At 39.3% G+C, this 27,946-nt stretch overlaps 1 protein-coding gene across 2 annotated transcripts in view; it reads right to left on the minus strand.

Annotated features, from left to right (window-relative positions):
* Window positions 1-1,972: 1,972 nt before the first annotated feature.
* TMEM100 (transmembrane protein 100) overlaps window positions 1,973-27,946 on the minus strand; it is a 98,738-nt gene continuing 72,764 nt past the window's right edge. The window contains exons 1-3 of one of the 2 annotated variants that reach the window (XM_063961277.1): window positions 27,544-27,592; window positions 10,008-10,200; window positions 1,973-6,781 (exon numbers count right to left, since the gene is read on the minus strand). In XM_063961277.1, coding sequence (XP_063817347.1) covers window positions 6,314-6,715 — 402 coding nt within the window. In that variant the 5' untranslated portion in view covers window positions 6,716-6,781; window positions 10,008-10,200; window positions 27,544-27,592 and the 3' untranslated portion in view covers window positions 1,973-6,313. Of the gene's footprint in view, window positions 6,782-10,007; window positions 10,201-27,543; window positions 27,593-27,946 lie in introns of those variants that run through there. The other variant, XM_063961276.1, reaches the window with a different exon arrangement.

Consider the following 27,946-nt stretch of genomic DNA (forward strand, 5'->3'; position numbering starts at 1 on the left):
ACTTACAGTATGTATGAGTATGTGTAGTGTACTAGTTTAATGTAATTATTCAGATGGTATTTGATAAGCTAAGTTTAAGCACCCTATTTGCATTAATGCCAGTGTTTTTTAATGCTGGTATGCATGAATATTGACCCTCTTTTGATATACTGTACGTAGACTTGTACTGGCAAAGAAGTGACTAATATGCATGCGTGGCCAATGGTCAGAATATGCGCAAGACACGGGGACTGGTGGGGGACTTCTTGCAGAAAGAAGCCCATAGGCTTCTATAAGCAAGCCTATCAGACACAAGGTACATTTTCCAGAGCTTACAGTGCACATTGCAGCCTCGTAAAATTATATGGGACTTGCTGTGCCATGGGTCTTCAGCAGATATCTGCAGACCCTTTATATCTGGACTGAGAGTACAACTTTAAACATGCTACAGTATCTAACCAGCATGTTTAGAGTTGTAATGCTGATCCTGTTAACATGCTCTTAGTAACTTGTTAACATTGTACACAAGAATTTTGGGATCAACATAATCAGAATTGATCGCACATGCCCATTTCATTCAATGCTCCCCCCTCTTTTTCACATTCATACTCTGTCTTACATACACTAATTGTAAAATAGTTCTAGAAATGACCCATATGCAGTGCTAGACACATCCCTTTGGTGGTGCACACACTGAGCTTCAAGCAAAGTTAGATGGAAGTTCTAGGTATTGTGTAGACAGATCTTGGTGAAGTGTAAACAGTGGGTAAATGGGTGGATCTTATTAGAAGCACTTGAAATGCTGGTGCTCTGGATCCCAGCGTTCATAATACTGATGCCAGGATCCCGAAGTTGGAAAGACACATGGGGTGAGTGTGGGGTGTTTTCCCCTCTCCCCTTTCAGTGCCTGACCCTAATCACCCCCTGGAGGTGCCTAAACCTAACCCTCTCTCCCCCGCAACCTAACCCTAACCCCCCATCTGGCACCTAAACCTAACCCTCACTCCCCTGGCCTTAAATCTAACCTGGCGGCTATACTTACAGTGGAGTTGCCGGCATCAGTCTCCTGGCCCTTTCGGAGTTCCCTCATCGGGATTCTAATGGATGTTGGGATTCCGGCATCAGTATTTTGGCTGCTGGGATCCTGACAGCCGGCATTCTGACTGCATCCCGTTTGCACTGGGTATTGGATGCTTACTCATAGGAACCAATCAGTTGACAATAGCAACCACTCAGCTACTAGCTAGCATTATTCAAGTACAGTACAGTCTATAAAATAAGTGGAAGTTGTTTGGGCTCTAGGAGCAACCACCAGTTCTCCACTATTTATAAGCTTTAATACATCTTTCCTCTAGGTACTGTGTAGAACAGGCATGTCTAACTTAAAACCCCCAGTTGGGCCATATAATCAAAGTTTAAGATTGTATGGACGGCAAGAAAAAGAAAAAGTTTTTTATGCAATTTTGTATGGCAAGAAGTATTTGAGTTTTGGACTGTGCAGTAACCCCATCTCTGCAACTGTCACTGGCAAGCAAGTACAGAAAACACATGGAGCTAGATGTGAGCACTGAGCATCAAAAGGATCTAGGTATAAATGTTGGTAGAGCTTTGTTAGAACATTGGCTATTATGTGGGGCTAAGTACTATAGCAGCATTGGGTATTGTGTAAATCCCAATGTCATTTGTTGGTATTGTGTGATCAGAACTGATACATACTGTAGTACCAAATGCTCATCACTGTGTGGGACTGGTCTGAATGGAGTGCATAATAGCATATGTTACCATGTTACATGTGGTTTAATATACTGACTGCCCTGACGTTACTGTAAATGTAAAATTTATTGAACTATTTATTTGAAAAATTATAATCCATTTTAACACCACTGTAAAAATTGTTGCTACAGAAATCCATAACATAAAACACAATAAATATGTCAGCAGCACTATTTTTTAATAAAATGTATATTTTATACAAAAAGACACCAAAAAGTGCTAGATTTAATAAGTTTATCGTTAATTTACAAATAGTTGACACTTTTTAGGTACAAATCGCACTTTTACCAAATAGAATTACAGTTAGCCATCTAAATACAACAATGATCAAAAGAAAATCGACAAGTACCACCAATACGATCCACTGCAGCACTAAGTACTGACATCCAATAAAAGTCTGATTTCAAATCAGTCACAGATTCCCAATATACTTTTTTTGCGCTTTTAATCTAATAGTTATTCTATAGCTTCAAACATTTAAATCCTACTGTATATCCGTTCAACCAATTTCCCACAATAAGTCTTTAATGTTTAGTGCAGCAATAAAATCCATTGTCCATCTACAGTAGATAAGTAAATTGAATGAAATAAATGTTTTGTATTAACATCATATTACACGAAGTGAGGTAAAAAGGCAACGACAACTGCGAGCAAGAACTACTAGACTGCTTGATTAAACAATCTAAGTGTGACTTGTGAAGATACTGTACTGTGACAAAAGTATGTCACATTCTGCACCTTTTAGGCCTGAAATTGTACAACGCTGATCTAATGTAGGTTTAAATCTGTGACACTGGGATAAATGACTGGGTTCAGTATGATTTACCGGCGGCCTGGCCATCAGTATACTGACAGCGACATACCAGCCGCAGCATGCCATCAGCAGGGCGAGTGCAAAGAATCCCCTTTGCGGGGGAGTTGAGTGGGAATAGTCCTGTTGTGCCAGTATTCCGACTGCCGTCATTGCTAGCTGTCAGGATTCCGGCGTCGGTATCCTGACCGCCAAGATTCCGACAGCCGGCAAATTAAACGTAGACCAAATGACTACACTGAAAGCTTGCATGGTGATTATGTGTGTAATATATAGAATATATATAGAGGACTTTCTCTCTTTTTTTCTAGGTATATTTACTTTTACTTTAAAACACCTGTTGTAAAATGAATCCTTCAGGTGTAGATGGGTAGAATCTCCAATGTAAAGAAGGTATAGTTATGTGAAAAAAGGAAACACATTAATTGGGGGCATATATAGAAACTTGTGGGTCCCACAGCAACATTTTCATGAGGCCCCCAAGAATTTTAGGAAAGGGCATGGGGGCCTATGTACTAAGCCTTGGTGAGAGATAAAGTGGATGGAGATAAAGTACCAGCTAATCAGCGCCTACCTGCCATGTTATAGACTGTGGAGTAGATGTATGACTCGATTATATTATGTGCACTGATACCGATTCCCCATGATGTATTACAGTGGAGGTGCGGGCAAAGTGCCATGCACCCCTGTCATTATTGATGCTGCTATCCCAACGGTATACCTTCCTGTTTCACCTCAGTAATGAGGCGAAGCAGGAAGTGCTATTGTGACACGATCCGTACCGCTATAATACATCTACCCTGTGTTTGAAAAATGACATTTATGAGCTGGTTGGTTGGTACTTTTTCTCTGTCCACTTTATCTGTCTCTAAGGTTTAGTACATAGACCCCATAGTCCTCTCGCCTCACCTCGTTGGGTTGAAAACTCATCTGCCGCCAGTCTACACTTCTTGTTCAGAGAGGAAGGGAATTTCCTTCCCCTCTGAGAAGAGTTTCATTTTTGAGTACTAAAATGTTGCCTTTTCACACTATAAAGTGCAGTGCTCAGAGGAGATAACATAGTGAAGCAGTGCCAGGATCTCTGGGAATGATAACTACATAGGCCCGGCAGCTGTTGCCTAAGTTAATACATGCCCATGAGATAAAATATGTGCTGCCGCAATGCTACAGTATAAGCATCTGCATATTTTGGGTGCAGTCCTCAGACATATTTTGTATAGGGTTTTAAAAAAGAAGCAATTGTAACATTACCATTTCGGAAATGTAAACATTACGGTCATGTTCTGATCTGCCCAATCCATGTCCGTAAAACATGAAGATGTGGTTTCAAATCACAAGTCCTGTATGTAATATATGCAGGATTAATCCTTGTTGGATCCCAAGCCATCACTTTCAGCCAACATAAAGAAATCATGAAATATATGAACCGCAGTTATGTCATGGGGGTATTGTCCTATGCTAATTTAAATTAAAATGTATTATCTTATTTCTAGAGTTCTTTGGATCAAATGTAAAAATGTTTACACCAGCTACAGTTTGATTCAGTTTAATGACTTGGCTACAAATTCAAATAGATTTCTGAAATTTCTTGACTTTTAGAGCCACAGAAAACGAAGAACTTTGTAAAAGTTTGAGCTGTTTCTACCATATTTCACCTGGTGTACACACGTTTGAACAGGATGCAGTTACAATCCTGGTGGTTAGCATACCGACACCGGGATTCCTGATGCCAGAATGCCGGTAGGGGGCCAAGGACTATTTCCACTCTTGAGTGTCCACAACATCCATAGAGTGGGAATAAAACCTGTGGTGAGTGCAGCAAGCCACTAATTAGGCCCTATCCCCCCCTGCCCCCTCCACACACAGGAAAAATAAAGAAATTTGTGGTGCTGCAGAAAGGGGGCCAGGTGTAATGATGTGAATCACATCATTAAGCCCCACCTCATCCACAATCATGGTGATTTTCTTCCCATCCAGCCTGTTTCACTAGGAAGCTGATGGGATGCAGGAGAGTTGCCTACTCTTACAAGTGTTTGGGGGTCTATCATGGGTCTCCAGGAGAGTAGGAAAGTATGGTTCATACATGAAAAATGAACCTTGAAGGTGGAGCATTAAATTTCAATATCATGGTTCAAATTGGGGTCTACTGACAAGTGTACCATAAACATGTTTTTAAGCTGGTGGCATTTGATCTGGTTAACAATTTTTGAGCATCTTTAAATTTAGAGTTCCCATACAGTGACATTTTTTTCTACAGTATGATATCACCTACATAAATGCACCAAGGTGATGCTTTGACTCTTGATTCAGTACAAAGTGACTTAAAGAAAGGAAAATATCAAGGTTTTAGTCATTGCACTTTTGATTCTTACTCACCTCTATGTTTCTTTCCAAATAACAATTTTGTTTTCTTGACATATCAGTATACTATCTACATTCAGTAACATAGCTTTAGATTGCTTGCCTGGGGGCCACCCTTTGCTCATCTTTGTTCTGTCTGTTGGCAACCAAGTAATGAGTACAAGTAAGTTTGATAACGGTCATCATGAGTCATTATATTATTGCCAGAAAATACACATAAACGATTTACAAATACATAGTAAAATCAATGTTGTCTTGACTCGTGTTTTGTTTTATATACATGTGCTGGGTGTGGTATAAAATTTTAACATTTAGGATGTTGAAAGTCAGGAAGTGGACAGCAGAATGTAGTCATGTTTTAAACATTCGGAATGATGACATAGACTGGAGGTCAACATGTCAAATATTAACATTCACAATTGGCAGTTTTGTATTGGTGAGGTGAGTATCCCTGAACCTAACCCTAAAAACCGTGGAAAAATCAACTATCCTATTGTCCATGTCTACATTTTATATGTCAATATTCTGAATGTTGTCATTATAAATGTACTGTATAGCCATTTTTTTTGTTTATGTACTGATTTTACATCTGAATTAATTGTATATTTTTCTTATCGAAGAGAGACATGTTATCATAAATATCACAATAGCCTTGATTTGATTTAGTGAATTTCTCAAATATATATTAATTTATTTGTAGCTTACTTTTAAAGGGTGTGATCTTAGTTTAACGGAACATCTAACTTTTGTGCTGTTTTAATATTGTAGATTATTATTGGTTCTATGTGATCTCAATTACTAGTATTAACAAAAAAAATGTGCAAATGAAACATTAATCTCTTCTCAATTAAAAAGTAATTTCTCAATGTAATCAAATATAACCTCGAATAGACTGAAAGCATCTGCAATAACAATTATTATATTATTTATTTATGTGCAGCTTCCAGTGGCTACAGTTTAATGTGGCTTGCGTTAATAATAAAGGAGCTAGCCATAAAATCATAGGTCACATCGCCATAAACCATGCCATCTATATCACAGACAACTTAGTTTCTCAACTGTCCCGAAAAACAAAGTACATCTTAATTCCACCAACAGGGGTGCTTTGACTACTATTTGAACCAATCAGCAAAATATGCTATTTATTCAAAGACATATCTTCAATCCAAGACGTGAGGGACAATATGTGACATTAAACTAATATGCAAACTGTGTAATGAGCCCCAAATCTCAAAATAAAAAGACCCACGCCCTCAATCGTTACATACTCGTCAATGCCTGTTTTACATGCACATAGAATCCCAAACAGATGGATTGTTCCAAAACTCCTCCCGCTGGTCGAAATGATCTAGACCAGGTGCAGTCACACTGTTGTAGACATTCTAGCTCTCAAGCAAATAAACTCCTTTGATTTGCCACCAATGCCGTCTGGCTCTCTCTCCTCTTTGCTCTCTTTTTCCTTTGCCTGATTTTCCAGCAAAGTGCACTTGAGCACACCAGAAGAAGTCCAGATGAGAGAAGGACCAGCCCAAAGACGGAGATAATGGATCCATGTGAGTTGAAGCTATAAGCCACTGCTGTGACCACAACTCCGGCTATAAGTATAACCACTCCGAAAGGGATGGTGCAGCGGTAACAAGAGAGTTCCGCTCCTCCTGTTGCAGCAGTCAGTTGGGTTTCGTTGACTCTTGGAACAGTTGTAATCACACAGTCATTGGCACGTTTCTCCATAATCATGGGGTCTGAAGCCTTTGGAGCACCCAGAAGTATATCTTTAATAGGTTGCTCCATCACTTTGCTCAAAACTGGTTTGCAATTCTATATTAAACTTTTTCACTGGGTCCAAAGTGTCTTAAGCTGTAGTAAAAATTAATACAAAAAAGTGAATGAACTGTAAGTAATTTATATATATTGTAAATTCATATATAAAATGTACAAATTGCAGTATAAACCGATGAAGTTCAGATTATTTATAGCCATATATTATTACAGTTAATTAAGTTTTCAGTATAAAAAACTTTTTCACAAAATTTCCAGGTACATACAGTATTTGTAGGGCAGTTAAATTCAGGCAAATGGTATCCTGAGTCAGATACAGAGCAGTACAATACTTCATACATGGACTTCTATTCAATGCATCTTACCGTATAGCGTACAGGAAAATGTCAGTTTGCCACTTAGCAGCTTTAGAATGTGAGTAAATAAGAAGAAAGGAATGTAGAGAATGAGACAAGTGGTGCAGTACAGAATAAAACCATATATTGAGACTTCTCCTAAATCTACAGCACAAGAATTTTCCATATACAGTGTACACAGTAGGTATTAGAACTGTGCAATTGGTGTTAGCGGGAAAATATACAGAATCCAGAAGTGATCAGGTACAGTGCCTGAAAGTGATCAGGTTGACAGCTATGCAAAAAGTATTTTGCATATTTACTGTCCCTGATGATAAATGTACAGCAGTATTGCTTTTCCATATCGAGTGGTATGTGACATACTGTTCTGCAACCTCATACTATACATTTTGTTAGAGCAGCTTTATTGCATCCAGGTAGCTAAAGATACCCGCAAACTGGTCGCAAGTACGTATGCATCACGATTGTGACTAGCCGCAACCCATCTGCATCCTGTTCATGGAAGCATACCCACCATTCCATCGTTTATGCAGTGCACATGCACGTTTGTGGGCACACTTGTCGCGACAAACGACCGGCAATTATTAGCGATCACAGGTAAGATGAGAACAGACTCCCCTCTATTTGTTATGTAATACATGTAACTGAATAAGTAGGATAATCTAAGTTTTGCTCCTTTTTAATTTTTTGCACTGAGAAATTATAAAAAACTATTACCGTGAAACAAAATTAAATAAATTAAGTGTCACTATTGTATGAAGCTATATGCATATTTTGTGATTGCTCATATCAATATCATCTATTGACAATAGGCTATTGTATCCAAACACTATTTTTTCATGCGCAAAAATTGTACAATGTAAATCAGAATTTATGGCAAGTATTTTCACTGAAGAAAAAAATAAATATTACTAAACTTATATCAAAGTACATATCTTAATACTATTACAGGTTGAGTATCCCATATCCAAATATTCCGAAATACGGAATATTCCGAAATACGGACTTTTTTGAGTGAGAGTGAGATAGTGAAACCTTTGTTTTTTGATGGCTCAATGTACACAAACTTTGTTTAATACACAAAGTTATTAATAATATTGTATTAAATGACCTTCAGGCTGTGTATATAAGGTGTATATAAAACATAAATGAATTGTGTGAATGTAGACACACTTTGTTTAATGCACTAAGTTATAAAAAATATTGGCTAAAATTACTTTCAGGCTGTGTGTATAAGGTGTATATGTAACATAAATGCATTCTGTGCTTAGATTTAGGTCCCATCACCATGATATCTCATTATGGTATCTAATTATTCCAAAATAATGAAAAATCCGATATCCAAAATACCTCTCGTCCCAAGCATTTTGGATAAGGGATACTCAACCTGTATTATTGAGAATAGCTAAATATTTCTATATGGAAGTGATGTTACCTGAGTTTTCTCAACCTATGTTTTGTGCACAACAGATTCAACAGGGATTTTAAGCAATTCAATTAAGTTAACAAATAAGTTTATTATATAGGTAATGAATGAAATATATTTAAATAATAAAGAAAAGAAAATTATTATTTTAAACTCTTGAGGACAAAAGGGTACAGTATATGCATTTAAGTATATTCTGAATAAATTTGCAAACTTTAAAAGATGCTTGGGATAAACTGATAAACAATAGGGGGCATTTGGTGAACTTTTACTTTAAGAAACTACATTATAGAAAAAGCTTGACAAACCCTGCGTAAATGGGAAATATAAATTATATGGAGGAGTGTTTCTTTTTTACAACTAAAATATAGAAAGTAACACAAATTATTGGAAGGTATTTGTTATATAGTTAACATTATAAATGTCTCCGCTAGGAAAGCGATTGGAGATATTTTAATGTTTCAGAGTAAGAAAATAAGAGATCTGTTATAGACAAAATTAAATTATGCATAATAATTTACCAAAAGCTGCTCAAACAGAATCAGCCACACAAGCAAAAACAAAAACTAATATACTGTATAACAGTAAAATTAAAATGATCTCCACAATTACACTGCCTTTTATTCATAAGTTTCTATTGACATGTACATTGTTCAGTGGCATAAAATTAATTACTGGAAGTAATTTTAATTTAAGCATTCAAGAATTTAGAGCTACCAGAATTCACGGATTCCATGTTTTTTAAGTCAGAATTTGTAAATTTTTAAATGATCTGAATACTTTTTCTTTTATTTGTGTCTCAGATTAAGATCCACTTGTGATGTATTATTAAATCAGCTAATGTTAAACAATTTTGACAGGTATAGCATAACACAATTAGTTTATATGGAAATTGTTAAATGGAAAGAGAACTTTAAAAGTACCATTTAGCCTTCATCATGTGCGATACTTAGTTTATGCAGACCTTTCTAGTAGTGGAATAAGCAGAGATTGCAAGTAGAATTTAGCATATGCAACTAAAACGACCTTGCTACTTAACCATTTTATTTATTATTCTTGCGTCTTGGTTTTTCCCATTATTAGAGCTATAAGAAAATTCTGTATTGTCGCTTCTAAGACATCTACAAGAATGTTTTATACTTCCTGCAGTCTTTCTGGACGCTTACAGAAATCAGAATCTTCACAAGAATAATATAATTCTTCACCATTAAAGTAATTTAGCCTGTCATTTCAATATAACCATAAAATGTAATAATAGTAAACAGTACAGTATAATAAACGCACTGCATAACTGTTAAGGAATTTCAAATAATAAACATGCATTACTTTATAGCCACTTGAAATATCTCACTTTTGTTTTTGGTTTATTTTTGGTTTATTTGAAGAGTTTTCTCATTTTATCTGCAAAATTATTACACTGTGCATTTGTTCTTGTAAGTACTGTGGAGAAAAATGTAGTCTTTAAAACCTAGAGAAGTGTAACTATTCAGATTTACAAGTAAGCATTACATTTTGAACCTACCGTGAAAATCTGTAATCCATGGTATGACAAATCCCTGGGGTGTTTAGTCAACAAAACATGTATTTTGTCTCAATCCAGTTTGTTTTCAGCAGGAACATGCAGAGGAAATGCTGTGTGCCTGCCTGTAGCTTTGAATGCAAATCTGCAGCTTCAGGGTGAGTTACAGATGACACATCATTAGCACTGAGGATTTCTGTGGAAGGAAAAAATGGGACACGAATCAGAAGAGAGTGAATAGGCGTTTGTTAGCAATTATCACTGGGCTGTACAGAGGAGAAAGGGGCCAGGCTTCAGGGGGAATTCTCTGCCTTTTACACCTCTGTGGAGATTTAACTTCTTGGCAAGAAGCTCTTGCTTTCTGACCTCTTGGTCACCTATTTTGTTGCATATTGTGGCTATCTAGATGTGAAACTATTAACAGATGGAGAAATTGTAAAAGAGTATTTGGGATTAGGTTGCCAAGAATTCTATATTTTATAACAAGTCCTTTATGTGCTGAAACCATCACGTCTAGCTGTGTGCTGCAAAAACTTTTTTTGTATATTCCACTGATTACCATTTTCAAACTGAATGATGTCCTTCTACAAGAATATTGGCCTGTTTAATAAAGGATTATTTTAGTAAAATGGACTATTTGAAAGAATACTCCTCTAATAATAAATGACAAAACTGTGGGAGGACAACATGACAGTGACCACAGATGTTTAGGAGAACTCCCCCTTGGGTGCATTACACTGTGATTATACATGGGGAGACTCGATAGCCAGACAGTGCTGTGTCATGCATAAAAAAGCACACTTTGGACAGAATGCTAGAAATTTAAATGTTAGTAATTACAGGATAGTTTCATTGAAATGGGTCTGGGTACAATGCCAGTTTTAAAAATGATATAGTCTCCTTTATCCTAAAAGATTATGATATAAAAGGTTGAATGTACAGATGTAGCCATGCTCATCCATGCTGCAATACATATGCATTGCGGCATAGACGGCGTGACTAATGTGCCTGTGAATGAGTTTTACATGCATATGCACACACGCACCCATTCATTCCTATGTGGTGATCGTCAGCTGTGAGTAGTTGCAACACAGAATATCATGCAGCTTGCCACGAAGCGTATGCCCATGCATATACGCCACGGCAATGATGAGTCTGGCTGCATCTGAACTAAGGGCAGAAATGTGACCAAAACTTTTGGCTGCATTCCCATACATACCAAGCTCTGGAATGCAATACATTCTGAAGCTTGGACCCAGTGGGTAATGCCATCTTTAGATTGGATTTCTCCCAGCACCCCCTGCAGTGATGTGCATGCACAGAAGGACTCCCTGGTCTCAAAGAACTGTTTCCCACTGGTATATGCCGGTTCTGATCTGATGGCACTGCTGGACATCATCCAATGTGTATTTCATGTGATGCACTAAGTTTCCTTGGCTGACACCTGCATCTATAGTCCTCAACATTGCCTGAGAAATACATTCAAGTACTTATCCATCACGCAATACCATCAGGGAGGTGCCCGACTGACTCCAAATTTATTCTGCAGCAGGACTACCCTGAACATACAGCCAATTGTCATTAAAAACTATCTTCAGCATAAAGAAGAACAATGAGTCCTGGAAGTGATCATATGTCCCCCACAGAGCCCTGATTTCAACATCAGCAAGTCTGCCTGGGATTAGCTGAAGAGACAGAAGGTTTTGAACAAACCTACACCCACAGAAGATCTGTGATTAAGTTTTCCAAGATGTTTGAAACAACCTCCCTGCCGATTTCCTACAAAAGCAGTGTGGGAGTGTATCTAAAAGAATTGATGCTGTTTTTTTGAAGGCAAAGGGTGGTCACACAAAATATTGATTTGATTTAGATTAATCTTCTGTTCAGTCACTGTCCATTTTCTTAATTGATAAAAATAAACTTTTAACACTACTAAGTTTTGAAAGCATTCTTGCTTTGTAGCATTTTTTACACACCTGCCTAAAACTTTTGCACACTTCTGTAAGTGATGATAAATAAGAAATGGCATTGTGAATTATGGCATACAACTCACATCAAAAGGTATTTACTGTAGCACAAATGCCCACAAGCAGGTTTCTAACAAACGTCTGTGATTGAAGCTAAAAATATGCAACAGAACAATGAAAGTACAATTCAGCTTACTTAATTACATGATGAAAGTGGAAGAGACTGGGATGCTGTTCAACAGGTGAATGAGTATGAATTATGTATGTAACACTGAGCACAGATAGAGAACATTGCAATATGGTGATTTAAGTGAGTGTTACATTTCATTAGCTATATAGCTTTGATACTGTTCACCGGTTTACTTGTTTAGTATTGTTATAGACAACTGTATATTAAGTAAACACTTAATCAACTTAGTCACTTCTAAAAACACTTTTTACAATTGTATATGTTTTTTTTATATTAAGGTGACAAAGCTCAGGTAATCTTTTCCTTAGAAGTGTTAAGACCATTGTTTAAATTGCTTGGAATCATTAAAAATGTACTTACAAGTAGTCAAAAATAATCTATGGTTTTCACAGAATGATACAATGATATAGCAAACCTTAGTACTGTTTGCCTACTCTTCTATATTTAGAGACCTTTTTAGACCTTGTCACTCAACGACTGATGTAGAAGACTTGTCTTTGAGAGACATGGTATTATAAGTTATTAAATGAAATGGTCATATCTAATCAAAATTTTTAAATATGCAGGTACTTCTCAAACTTTTCCAAGTTTGAAAGATTTGCTACTGTTTGAGCCAATTAAAGCAGTTTCACAGCTATTTGAAAAGTTTCTAATGCATTGGATCATGTTCAATGAACCTATTCAATATTCACTATGATCATATTTGATATTCAGCAAACAAATCTGACATACTGTACTGTACACATAATGCTGTTGTTCCCTAAATGTGCTTGAAGTACATAGAAGACTCCAAAATCTTATATATTTGAACATCAAATAGATTCATCATACATGTAGCACTTACAGTCAATAATGTTCAACTATTTTAAACCAACCCTAAATCAAGAGTTCAAGGCCATCCAACTGGATGAACTTTCGAACATGCTTGAACATACAGTATAAAGCATCTCTAATGTCTTCCCTTCCTTAGGTAGATTACCCCATTACAGTATTGTGAAGAAGTAATTACACCCTCAATAAGGCTATTGCGCCAATAAAGTTTTCTTAAATAAATCCCATAACTTTTATTTTAAACAAATTCTATGGGAAATATAAATACATTTTGGGCATTTTCAAATAATTTGAATTCACTCATTTATATATACCTTATAACAAATCTTCTAATACAGCGTGCTTCAGTTTGCATATTGTATCTGGAAATTTCTACAGCTCTACATGTGTGAAAATGCGCTATTTTTTCATTCACATTGCATTTCAGTAATGAATGCCCAATTAACTTTCAAATCTGCATTGACCCAAATTGGTCTTCTTTCTAGTTCCCATCATTGCTTTTAGCCATGATTTATTTTGTAGAGTAGAATTTTTTTCTAATTAGTGTTCGTCATTGATATAGCCCTGATCCAACAAAATTTCTGCAGTGGTTTTAATTTTATCCAAAAAAACTGCTTTTTTCTCATATACAAAAACAAACAAGATTCGGTATTGCGGCACCAAAGTAAAAAAAAAAGTCTTCCTAATGCTAAAAAAAAAAAAAAATTGGAAACAAGCTAAAGCAATGACTTAGAAAACATGGTGGAGGGGAAAAATAAACCTCCTTAACATAACCTGTTCTGAAAGTGGAAAGTTACTTTATTGTAGCTTTATAATGCTATACTGTACTGTATAGAGCAGGTTTCTGGATCCATAAACTGTCCTTATATTGCTAGTTAAAACAAGTCACATAATCACCAGAAGTCATATAGGAGATTTTATCACTGAGTACTTTTATAGGCAAATATACAATATAAGAAAGACATGCAGGTTAAAATAGATAATCTATTAGATTACAAAAATATACTGTAGAAGGGTCCTAAATCACGTGCAAGGTGATAACGCACCAGCCAATCAGATCCAATATGTTAATTTACAGTAAGGAGCTGATTGGCTGGTGCATTATCACCTTCCAATTATCACTGCTTTATCACTGCATTATCACTTCTCCAGGCTTAATACATTTGCCCCACTGTGTAGAAATGAATGCTGTTCTATATCTAGGGATGCCTTTTACACAAGTGAAAACTGAACCAGTTCTGGATATACCACCTTTTATTACTTTTGTTCATTACATTTTTACTTAATTACCGATGTAGCTTTCATTATAGGAAAATGTATTACTCACACACTATCCCAGATATTTTCTTCCAAAACTGCATATTAGTGTTCACACAACTGCAAGGTGCTATTCAGGCTCAGGCTAGATGGGCTGATAGTCTGATGTGCCAGCGCCCATTTCACAGTCAGAGGCTCAGTCATTTCGAGGTCTTTCTGAGCAGCTCTGTCTCCCGGCACTCTGCTTAACAGGATGGATGTAAGGTGTGACCTGATGTCATGATGCTAACCTGCACATACTGGAGGAGCCTGGGAGCTGGCGGAGGAACTATGAAGTGGATTCCAGGAGCTGGACACCATTGCTGTTGTTGCCATTGGCCTATCTATGGGTGCCATTGGCAACTTGAGTCCAAAGAGTCACACACCACACAACCTGCACCCATTTTTTAAATACCTCTATGGAGTCCTGCGGCAGTGACAGTGACTCTCTGTGGTGCATACAGTAGGTCTCTGGAAAAATGGCACGGTGGACAATTTCCCAGTGTTTTGTGCATGCGCAGCAGGTAAAAATGCCTGACAAAATGGCAACCACGCGATTTTCCTGAAGACCTGCGTACCACCTAGTGCTCAGAGTTAGTCACTACTGCTGCGTGCTAGACAGGAGAGTGCCTGCACATGGGCCCTCTCCTCTCTTAATATGCTCCTGGATCTGGGCCTGTGTACTTTTAATCCCAGGGCCAATCTTTAGTCCCAATCGAGCTCTGGTGCTATTACTAAACAGTTGGTGTAAGAAGTTTGGGATTTTGGTTTCACTTGTGTTGAATTTACTCTGCCCAACCTGCATGTTGATATTTGTGCTAAATTGTAGTACCCAGAGTCCTTCTCCTGGGACATGAACCTCAGAAGATGACTGCACAAAGCAGCCAAGAACTATGGAGAAAGGTGTGGACCTGCATATTTGCCTTAATACCTCTTAACGTTTACATTTACAGGACCTTGCCCAGTATTCCCAGAGATGCTGAGCTGCACCCAGAAACTTTGCCAGGGAGAGTAGCCATGCGCTGCATGATAGTGTCACAGTGCAGCAGCCGGCCTTCCATTCACTGTAGAGGAGCCAGCATTTTGGTGACCCCCCTGGACTTGTGACACCTGGGTGTGTTCCGCACCCCTCCCAGTGACACCTCTGATGCATAGCAATAATTTTGTGCAAACTTTTATCAGTCGTTCTGCATTAAAGGCTTAAACCTGATCAATTGCTACATGTCCTGTAACAACTTTGCTCTCTGTAATATTTTCTAAGATCATATTCTCTGAGCCTATAAAAAGGCATAGCTTGCAGTCGAAAGGTACATTTTGCTTTCTGAATGTACGTCCCATTTTTAGGCTACAATCTTTCTCCAAAAATAACTGTATGTATTCATATCTTCTGTAATCTATGGAAACATTGACTGGGACTTGTCATTTCTGTGCAATTTGCAGAGAATGTCTACTATACTATTATGAAGGGATGCAGTCATGTGTCCGCCGCTCAGGATCCTAGCGGTCACCATGCCGACGCCAGAATCCGGAGCAATCAAAATGCCGGAAGACAGAATGCCGACCCACGGGGACTATTCCCACTCGTGGGAGTCCATGACACCCATAGAGCATACCTCTCAACATCATTTGAAGGAGACTCGGGACACCCTGGCTTGGCAAAGCCGCACCCGACTGAAAAGGGGTGTGGCTTGTGAATAAAGGAGCGTGGCTTTGCAGGATTACCATGATCGTGAGCCGTATTTCATCCCTGTGGGAACATGCCCAGTGCTCTATGAGCTGCTGGCATGCCCCAGTCCCTCTGTCTCTCGTGAATAGACGCTGTGCCATGTGCACAATGTCTATTCACCGCTGCTCTGCACTAAGCAGAGCAGCAAATGACAAAGAAGCCTCCCAACTGCTCCCCCCCCACTGCGGGTCACTGCGATCAGCGGAGAGGGACAGACCCAAATATTGGGACAGTTGGGAGGTATGATAGAGTGCCGATAGAACCTGTGGCGAGCAAGGGGCTTTGTTGCGCTCACCCCTCCCCGTTCCGGCATTCTGTTGCCAGAATCCAAGGCTTGGTATGCTGACCTCCGGGATCCCAAGCGCCGGTCTCCCATCCCCAACCCATTATGATCTGCGCATCTATCTTAGCAGCCCATGTACTGTACTATCCTACCAGGTTTTCAGTAAGGATAAAATTCAGATAACCAGTGTGCCTTAAACCTGAATGATAATTATATTACAGACACAATAACAAATTAACAAGATTCCTTTACAACTTGTTTTGTCCTTCAAACAATGTCAGTTAAACATTATAAAGTGTAGATTTACTGTTTGTCCTTATCATAGGTTACTCGCATTTGTGTGTGCACCATAAAATGCTGTAAAAATCATTCAACCTCAGATTGTTTCATTATTGCATACACAAAGCCCTTAAACTGTGCCCTGTACCGCTAAAACATTGAAACCACTGAAATGCAGGTTTGGAAATAGCAATAATGATAAACACATTTTATTATCACATTTTTCTAACATGGTTATTAAAAGAATCTGTGCGAAAGAGTCATCTAAGGCCTCCTGATTAGATTTGTAATGAAAATCTCTGTTTGTTGATATAGTAGCGTGGGTAACTTCACTAATGTGAAATATTTTATTCTGTTGTTTACACAAAGCAGATGTTTTGCCCACAAAAAAAGCTACAAAATGTAACCTTTTCCTGAGCCATCAAAATGTGATTGCTGCTCAGGAATCCAGCAAGATGTGTCATGAAACACTCGTCTACTGTAACTTGAACAGGTAGATTATTCACTAATGCTTGTCTACTCTCCCAGAATGTCCATGAAGGGGTATGGGTCATTAGGTCGACCACACTTAGGTTGACAGTCATTAGGTCGACCACTATTGGTCGACATGCATCAGATTGACATGGTCACTAGGTCGACATGGTCACTAGGTCGACATGGAAAAGGTCGACATGGAAAAGGTCGACATGAGGGTTGCTGTTTTTTTTGGGTGTCGTTTCAGGCAAGGTGAGCGAAGGTTACTATTCCCAATCATAGTCCACGTGGATTGTAAAGTATGAAAAAGTTCAAAAAAAGGATTTTTTTAAAAAAAAAAACCTCATGTCGACCTTTTTCCATGTCGACCCTGTTCATGCCAACCTAATGACCATGTCGACCTAATGCATGTCCATCAATAGTGGTTGACCTAATGACTGTCGACCTATGTGTGGTTGACCTAATGACCGTATCCCTCATGAAGAGCAATCCCCTTCCTACTGTAGATTTCCATTCTGTTCATGGCAAGGAGGATGGGGTTTTGACTGCACTATTAGCATAATTTATCAGCAGCGAGTGTGGCCTGTTTATGCATATTGGGTTCCATGGCCCAGCACCTCGCTGCATGAAAATGTAGATGTTGCCATTGCACAGCCAAGCCTGATGACTTAAATCACTATACAGTAGATATAATTTTTGTTTTATGAATGGATCCAAATTGAGACTACAAGCCAGTGAATGGCAACCTGATACACTCTAAGCTTAAACTGGCTGGACATTACCCTTAGTTAGTTAAAATTACATTTGGTCAAAGAAGTGTATATTGATCTGTAATAACATATCAGAAGATGTATTATTGTAACAAGTCATGAGTGACAAATACAGTAAATGTGACTTCTGGCTGATCAGACTTTCTACCACTTTTGAAACTATGCCTAAGACAGGAATAGTCATGATGTAATTTGCCAGAGATGTGTCTATTCAAAATAATTTTATTATTACAGTTGACTTCTGCTAAAAATAATACGTTGTCACGTGCACATCCAAACTAAAGTGAACTTAATTAAAAATAAAAATCCTCAAACATTTTATTCACCCTGCCATCCACACTCCCATATGTATCCCCAGCAGCACACTTACTGTACAATAATTTACTTCACCGCCCCAACTGAGACAAATGCAGTCACTGGTTACTGATGTGCACTGTACTGTGTATGTAAGGCTCTATGTGCACCCTCCCGATCACAGTGTGACTGCCGATGCTGCAACTTATGAAAAAGACAGGGCAGGACCATGCTGGAGGGAATGAATCTGGAGTAAAAGTAAGATCAGATCAGACTCTCCACCTCTCTTCAAAACTTCAAATGGGTTTTCAAGACCCACATCTTCATCAAACTTGCCATCTCTCATGCTAACCCTCTGTTCCATTTTCACTGTCTACTCTACCTGTGTTTCCAATGTCTGTCTGCCCTCCATTTTTTAATGTAAGCGCTGATGGGTAGGCCCTCTTCGTTCATGTGCTTCTCCTTCTCTTACTTAGACTATCGTCTGCTACATACTCCCTACAATGGCACCTAACCCTCTGTTTCAAAAACATTGTTGCTTATTTCAGCATTATAACCATGGCCACCATCAAGGGAGGACTGATGGTACTGAGGTCCTGGACCCGGACAGAGGGGTGTCCTGGAGGGTGCGTCCCTGGTATGCAAACCAGAAAACAAAACTTCTGGGTGCCACCACAGTCGGGACTCGGGAGAAGAGTTTAGCATACAGGGTTGACTTGAGGTCCAGGTTGTTTCTTCCAGTTGAGTGTCCATGTAGCCTGCAGCACTGGGATCCATCAGGTGGCTGAAATGCAACCCAGGAGTGACCCTACAGATATTGATGCTGCAGTTTTACATCAAATGTAAATGTAAGTTACTGATAATTCATTGCGGCAGAGCCTAGCAGGCTGCAGATAATGGAGATGAGGTAAGAGGCTCAGCTGTATAATGTGCTGTGGATGGTGATCAGGTGCTGAGGAAATTGATCAGGTTCTGTGGGAGGTGACCAGGGGCTGAGGACTGTGATGAGGTGCTGTGGACTGTGATCAGGTGCTGGGGAAAGTGATCTGGGGCTGAGGATGGGGATGAACAGCTGTGGACCGTGAATAGGAGCTGTGTGTTGCGGAAGTTGATGAGGGGCTGTGGAAGGTAATGAGAGGCAGATGAAGGTGATGAGGGGCTGGTGTGATAAGGGTGGAGGACAGTGATGAGGTGCTGAGGGCCCGGGTGAGGGAGAGAGCGGGACCAAGCTCTATTGCACTAACCCAAGAGTATCAGCGAATAGAAACTGCCAGAGAAAGGGAGAGGAGAGAGACGGGGGAAAGAGACAGCATAGAAAGATTGAAAGGAATTAAAATGGGGAGAGATAGAAAAAAAAAAGAGGCAACGACAGGGAAAACTTATCTGCTCATTGATGCATAACAGGGCTTGCCTAAAACTCCTTGCTTCAATGAAATAAATATGAGTTACTGTATCTGCAGTGGCGCCAAGAGGGCGGAAATACTCTTTAAGGGGCCCGGGTCCTGCTACCAGGGGTGTATCTAGGGGTCCGAGTGCCCCTGGCAAAGCAAGGGCCTGGCGCCCCCCCCCCCCCCTACACACATTTGGAATAAGGTGTGAGTGTTGGAAATGGGGCATGGTCTTGTGGGGTAAGGGCGTGGACACAACAGTACTTCCAATTCAAATTATGCCATACAGTAGTGTCCCTCATTCACATTACACCGCACAGTAGTGTCTCGTATTCACGTTAAACCATCCCTCCCCCCTAACCCACCTTTCTCACAGCTTGACCTTAACCCGCCTCCCCCCCAAAAAAAAGCCTCTTCAGTGGTGCCTAACCCTAACCCACCCTTCCTAATCTCCCTCCCTGCAGCCTAACCCTCCCACCCTCGCAGCCTAACCCTAACCCTCCCATGTGGCGATCCGGATTTTGGCATTCTGCATCGCTATCTATGTTGAGATGCCAGCATCAGCATTCCGAGCAGTTTCGGCATGCTGGCGTCAGCTTTCCGACCGCCGGGATGCCAAACGCCGGCATGCCAAACGCCGGCATCTTGACTGCATCCTGAATGAAATGCTAATGAGCTGCTGTGAAATGAGCCTCAAATGGACCCAGCCATTAACCAAACACCATTAGTTGGGTGGTAAAAGTACTTCCTGTTAGAAAAAAACATCAGGGTGCCATCACTTCCAAGATAAAATGATCAATTATACAATTAACTGATATACATTTCCTTGAACCTGGCCTTGAACTAGGTAAGATTTGTATTTTCTTTATTACACTCAACAAGTTAAAGTTTTCGCTTACTTACTACTTACTTACATCTAACATGCATGAGAATCGTGTAGTTTTCCAGGTACTACAGTCCCTTCTCCCAAACACTGACACTTTTTTATTATCTTCAACAACAAATAGATCTATAGCACTGTGCTACATAACAATTGCTGTCTACCAGGTGAGAGTCTGTTACTGCCAGTGCGGCGCCGGTGTCCGTCAGCACCGCACTGCACTAGTGATCAGACTAGTGTCCAGCAGCACCGCACTTGTAATCAGACTCACAATAAACTACAGTTCCCAGCAGCCCTTGCTGCCGGGAGCTCTCAGCAACAAGGGCTGCTGTGAGCTGTAGTTTATTTTGAGTCTGAATACAAGTGCGGTGCTGCCGGACACCAGCGCTGCTCCAGCAGTAACAGACTCTCACCAGCTACAGTGTGACAGTACTGCTTTTATATCCTTTGGCCGCGGGTGGCACAGCCAGGCGGCGCCCCCTCCTTGCCTGGCGCCCCTGGCGAGTGCCATCCTGGCCAATAGGTAGATACACCCCTGCCTGCTACCCCTCCTTCCTAGTGGTAGTCAGCGTGCAATCACTTGGGTGCGGGGAGAAAGAGGACTGACTGCTGACGGAGCAGCCTCTCTCCCCAGCACAGCACATGCTGCTGTGTGCTGTATTGGGAGAGAGAGGCAATAGCAGTGTCCTCTCTCTCCCCACATAATGTGCAGGGGGTTGTGATTGCACCAGCTACCCCGACTTAGCAGTGGGCGCCGCCACACATTGGTTCCCATCCAGCATCCCCTGCTTTGCGGGCTGCACAGAAACTATTTTAATATTTCCTATTTGGCCACACCTCCCTGCATTGTTCACGCCCCCCTAACCAGTACCTGGTCTCAGCATGGTTGTTGGCACCACTGTGAATGTGTTATGGCCTAGAAGGCTTCACCCACAGCTTTAGATTCAGTAATTAGCTGAAGGAGCTGGGTGCTGCAGGTAATTGCTGAGTGGGCTACTTGCAGCCCTGTCACCCCTTCTACCCATCACTGATGTAAGCTCACTAGGGCAGATCCTGCTTTTATTAAATGTTTTGAACTTCTACTTTGTATGCCACGTGCTTCCTTATCACTAACATGGAAAAGAGCTGCTCTATAGAAAACATTTATGCATTATGTAAACTAGATGAGAAATCTACTAAACTTCTTAAATCCAGCACAAGCACATCATTGCGGCTAAGACTAAGACAAATCAGTTATGTGTTGTCTGCTGAGTCAACAAATGTAATTATTGAACTGTTTACTACAAACACAATATAGTCCGTGCCTTGCACAGTTCAATAAACACTTCCCCAGTTTGGTCACAACAGATGTCTATTAGGAGCAACAGAATCCATCCAGTCAATGTGTTCACCATGCCAGATGTTTTTTTACCATGTTCACCAGATACAGAATGAATTCATATGTTTGGCTTATTGAATTGCGGTACACTTCTTGAAACATTGTTATATAAGAACATGCATTAACAACGCATACACAGTAGCCAACAGAACTTGATCACACAACTTTACCACTAATAAACTTGTTTACACATGCTACAGTAATTTAACGTACAGCCTGTGTGCAGGCTGTATGAATTTAAAAGGTAACATGCAGTAAAACCTCCCCATGTGTATTAAAAAGGTCACAGCAAGCCCCATAGTATTCTATAGGGCTGCGTTGTGCCTGCATTCAACCTGACCTGGAAACCGTAACATTGGCCACTATCCACCACTATCAATATATGGTGTTAGCTACAAAAGTCTATAGCATAAAGGCTTATTTTCACAATATTCTCCTGCACCTTTCTCATGCGCTGCCTGATGAAGGCGCTTTTTAACTCCTGGGTCACAAACCTTGAAGTCTGTGCATTGCCAGGACAGATCTGTACCAGAAGAGCTGTCCCGGGAAATAGGTAATCCTGCATGCTGGCAAATAAAATGTATACGGGCAAGTTATCCATACATCTACCCTTATAAGAGAAGACTGCACAAAAGAACACCTCTCATTCTAAAACACATTTAGATCATAGTTGCCTACCCTCCCGCATCCTGCGGGAGCCTCCCGTTTCGGCCATAAATCTCCTGGTGCCCTGCTTTATAGGTCAATTCTCCCGGATTCTTCAGATTCTGTCAGGGGTGACACTAAGGAGTTTCTTTGCAAGAACAGTGATTTGCTGTAGCTGCTCAGGAATTGCTGCTGACGGCTCTCTTTACCCCCCATGTGTAACCCCTGAGAGAGTGACAGCAGTGCCTGATCACACACTCCTCTTATCTGTGCTGGAGTGCACTGACCCATAGTGTGCCTGTGCTGCTGCTGCTGCTGCTGCTGCTGGTGTAATGGCTGTAACACACTGGCCGGTTTCTCCCGGATGGCAAAAAGCCGGACAAACTTTGTCCGGCTTTTTGCCATCCGGGAGAAACCGGCAGTGTCTGTCACACAGGACGGCTTTGAGCCGTGTGTGATGCTGTGCGCATGCGCAGCATCAGACACGGCTTCAGAAAAAACCGTTGTGTGTGAAAGCTCCCCTTCACACACACGGTTTACTGGCTCCAAAGACGGCCCGGCGGCCGCCCGGCCGCCGGACCTTCCAGTGGTGAGACCCGGCTGCAACCCGACATCCAGGCCGGGCCCGTGCAATGTGAAGGGACCCTACCCCTCACACTGTTAACTACAATGCCGGCACGGGAAAAAGCTGTCCGGCTTTTTCCCAGCCGGCAAAAGCCGGGTAGTGTGTTTCAGCACTATGAATTGTTGTTAGTAATCTTTCTGTAGTTAAACACATTTCTTTAATTAGAGTATCTGGTGTCTGTAATGATTTGGTTAATGCTGTAATGGAAAGGAAAATAGCACATCCAATAAATATAGGTAGTGCCTACAAGACGCAGACAATCCAGTGTTCACAATAAAAATAACATCTACTACACCAAAATAATTATTTACGTATATGTTTATGGATAAATTCACACACAGTCAACATGCATTTGTAATTGATTGCATACAGTAGGAATCACATTTACTATGCATATTGTACTGAGTGAGAAGAAAATAAATATCAAAGCGAAAACATATTGCAAATAAGAAACCCTGTATTTCAGGCAGTAATGTTAGTATCAATACTTGCAAAACTTCCCAAAATATATTGTTACCAATGTTATATAGAAATATCTTGCAACAACAAGCATTTAAGCATAGACACGCCCATTTGTAGAACTAGACACGCCCTTTGGGTAGCGTTTGACATGCCCCCCTTGGCGGCATGCGGCACATGCTACTGTAATCTCCCTGATTCTAGTTTTCAAAAGTAGGCAAGTATGATTTAGATTATTCACAGAAATGTAATGCAGTGTGAGACGGCCGGAGCGCCGAGATTCCAGCCGAACTCATACATGTTTTTAAAGCGGCAATCATTTTCACGGCAAAATCAGGTTGGTTTTGCCTTGAAAATGTTTGTTGCCTCAAAAAACGTCTGAGTTCGGCCTAGAATGTCGGAGCTCCGGCCGTCTCACACTGCACTACATCCGGCCCTTAGTGCTTGTTAAGAAAGGTTTTGGAACTGAAAATATGAATTATATAGAGGAAATTAAAAGGCAACCAACACTGACTACCTTATTAATAAAGGTTATGAAGTGGTTCAAATATAAGGAAAAATGAAACAAACTAACGCACTGCAGAGTATGCTGGTGAGATAGAAATAAATGTTAATACTGTAAATAAATACACTGGGAACATGTTTTATGATAACCTAACTAATTAACACATATATACTTAAACTCATTACAGTGACTAATAGCAAGTTAATATCCACTGCAAATGGGGAAAAGGTTTATTTATCTTATATTTCCTCACAACACAGCTAGAAATTCGAATAGGTGCATTTTCATTCACTTAATAACAGCTGAAACACAACAATAAGAATACATAAACATCATAATTCTGATTACATTGCAACAATTGGTAGGAAATATAGGGGGTAATTCTGAGTTGATTGCAGCAGGAATTTTGTTAGCAGTTGGGCAGAACCATGTGCACTGCAGGGGAGGCAGATATAACATGTGCAGAGAGAGTTAGATTTGGGTGGGGTGTGTTCAATCTGCAATCTAAATTGCAGTGTAAAAATAAAGCAGCCAGTATTTACCCTGCACAGAAACAAAATAACCCACCCAAATCTAACTCTCTCTGCAAATGTTATATTTGCCCCCCCCCCTGCAGTGCACATGTTTTTGCCCAACTGCTAAAAAAAAATTCCTGCTGCGATCAACTTGGAATTACCCCCATAGCTGTAGCCAGCTACATTGTTGCTGCAATGCATAGGCATTGTCTGTTTATGTGTTACTACCAATAAACAGTAATGATGCGAAGAATGTATTGTTTGTGTCACGCATTTTCTTAGGGAACCAACCGGAAAGGAAGCAATCCTAAATTTACTACATACATATGGATTTTTAGGAGGAAAGCTATCAATAGGAGCTATTTTTGTTCAGTTAGAATCACCATAAATAATTTTCTGATTTCTCTTTTTTTTTAAACTTTATGTGAATAGGCAAATATTTTTTAATAAGTGTGGAATGGCAGTCTGTGATTGGCTAAGAGGATATTGACCTCCAGCGATGGAAAAGCAATTTTTCCAGTATCAGAGGCTCTATTTTACATATATCTGTATCTCCAGAGAAATTTATATATGGTACTACAGCAGAAAATGTTCAGAAAATGGCTAATAAATTGGTGCTATATGCTGAAGGCTGAATAAAAATAACCAGGAAACAACCCCTAAAAATAAAAAAATAAATAAAAAAAGTGGAGGACTTGATGTATTTGTGTGCATACAGTGAGGCAAACGCCTCTGCTAGATCAATTCAAAACAGATATTCATCCCAATGTGTTTCTAGTCTGCGTTCCTTTGTGCCCCCTGGGAACTTTAACTAGTCTGTTAGTGGGAATGCAGGCTTTCAGTGAAGTGAGTAAAATGCTTTCCAGCTGTACATTTACTAGAAAATATATTATATGGCTCTATTTATGAAAGCTAAAATGCATACTTTTCATACCAGTTCCACACATCAATACACAAACAGAAGAATAGTAGCTGAGCAAATTCCTAACGTGCTTTGGAATATTTAGAAGTGAAAAACTCCCAGAGGCATGTTTACTAAATAGCGGCTTATCAAAGCAGAATGTACTATAATATTAAAACAAAACATGCCTAGTTTTGCTTTTACAGTAATATTATTGATGGTTCAAATCCTGTGAGAAAACTGCTGACAATCAGTAAAGTGTACTATAAGTAACATAGCAGGGCAATTTGAAATCGATCGTCATGAACTTCTGGTTTACAATTGGGTTTCAGTTTAAATAATATTGTAAACTGCTGGAAACTTTGATTTTTTTTTCCTTTGCAATCCTTATGACAATGGCTGTAATATTTGTAAAATAAAAACCAAAACAAAACATGATACAGATTATTAGATCAGTGTGACAGAGGCATCCCAAAGACATGCACACGTAGAGGAGAAAGATGACTTAGCAAGAAACTGCAGCTTAGCAACAGCAGAAACAAGGTCCCACAGTAAACTAACTTGTAAGAGAAGTACTCAAGGAACACAACTTTATTGCTTCATAATCTGTGCAGACTTTAACTCAACACAGCATCAATATTACAGAAAACCCTTCAGTTTTACAAGGCAGCAACAATTACAAGAAGACACATTGGTTCTGTAAACACAAAACCCATCCAATACACATTATTATGCATTAAAAAGTGAAACTGAACACACTGGAATTTATGAGTAATCTTTACACCAGGCATTCCCAACTTCGGTCATCAAGTTACACTTACAGTCTGGGTTTTAGGGATATCCAGACTTGAGCACATATGGTTAAGTCAAATTAACTGAAGTACTAATTAAGTCACCTGTGCTCAAGCATGGATATCACTAAAACCTGTACTGTTAATGTGCCATGAAGACAGAAGTTGGGAATGCATACTTTGCACTATCCATATAATTATTATACAGGGTGTTCGGAAAGTCACTGCACTTTTTATAAAACAGTGAAAACAGTGGAGAAGTGAAGCAGTGGAGAAGTTGACCATGGCAACCAATCAGCATTGAGGTAACATTTCTAATTTGAATAGTATAAAATTATACAGAGCAGCTGATTGGTTGCCATGGGCAACTTCTCCACAGGCTCACTTCTCCACTGGTTTTGCTGCTTTATGAAAAGACTCCATATTTTGTTCGGAAAGTCACTGTGCACTTATTTATATAGAGGAGTTTAGAAACAAAATAAAAAGGATCCAAGCCTGTCTTGATGCTAACGGTGGTCATTGTCAACATTGTTTATAATTATCATTTGTGTTTACATCATGAATTATATATTGAAACATGTGTGTTAATAAATATACATAAATGCACAGTGACTTTCCGAACACCCTGTATATAATATTTCCATGTTGGAAAATGGCTCACATTTTCAGCACAACAGTAATTATAACATAAAGTTTAAGATTTACATAAAGAAATGTCATTGATAGTACATACTGTAGCAATTAACATATTTGCATGTACTGTAGATACAGGAAGTACATTTGTAAACACTATATACAATTTTACAATTTGCAAATTCCATGATGAGGACTCATTAATACTTTACTGTTGTTCTAACACTTTGCAGCTACTAACACATTTGTGTTAATGCACACCATTAAATGAGTTGTGTTAATGTACACCACTAAAATACTGTATTGGTAAAAGTGTAGTTATGAAAAGTGCATTTTTTTTTACCCATCTTCACAGCACATGTACTGTATGAATGAGTCCCAATAGTCTAAAATTGTATTCTGTCTATAATTATACACTAACTTGTAAGCAAAACTATGAAATGTCTGTGTATTAGTAATTATATCAGTGTGAATACACATTATTTAAATACACTTATCTTCATGCATTTGTGCGGTTTTGAACAGTTGAACAAATCCATTTAATTTATATTATATAAATGCAAATATTAAAATCTCATCAAATTACTTTGACTCTACTTTTAACTTACCCAAGGAAATTCATGTAATAAACAAATTCATAAAGGAATGATATAGAAAAATAAAAGCTTTACAGTAATAAGTTGTGCTAGTAGGCTGAGCAGACCCTTACCTTTCCATAGCCAGTCTGCAACTGAACTGAGGGAGACACATGTACAGAAAAAAACAGAGTGGATGCAAATCACACGCTGTAAGGGAACGTCTTTAAATTGCTTGCTACTTTGCAGAGAGAACTCTGTTAGGGAGAGTGGTAAAATCTTTGTTACTGTGTCATTTGCTTTTTCTCAGAACTTATTGTACAAAGAAGGTACACATTAGTAAGATACACATTTTAATATCAGCCATTGAATAAGCAAACTATATTTTGTATCATGTAAACTTATGTCTGAGGAATCTCTTACCATACTTATTGGAAGACAAGGATACACATTTTGTGTATGTATTATTGTATTGTAGGTATGCAAATAAATGACTCCTTCCACCTGAACAAAAGGCTCTGCAACCAAAATTCCCAC

The sequence above is a fragment of the Pseudophryne corroboree genome, chromosome 3 (genome assembly GCF_028390025.1).
Source record: "Pseudophryne corroboree isolate aPseCor3 chromosome 3, aPseCor3.hap2, whole genome shotgun sequence".
NCBI lineage: Eukaryota > Metazoa > Chordata > Amphibia > Anura > Myobatrachidae > Pseudophryne > Pseudophryne corroboree.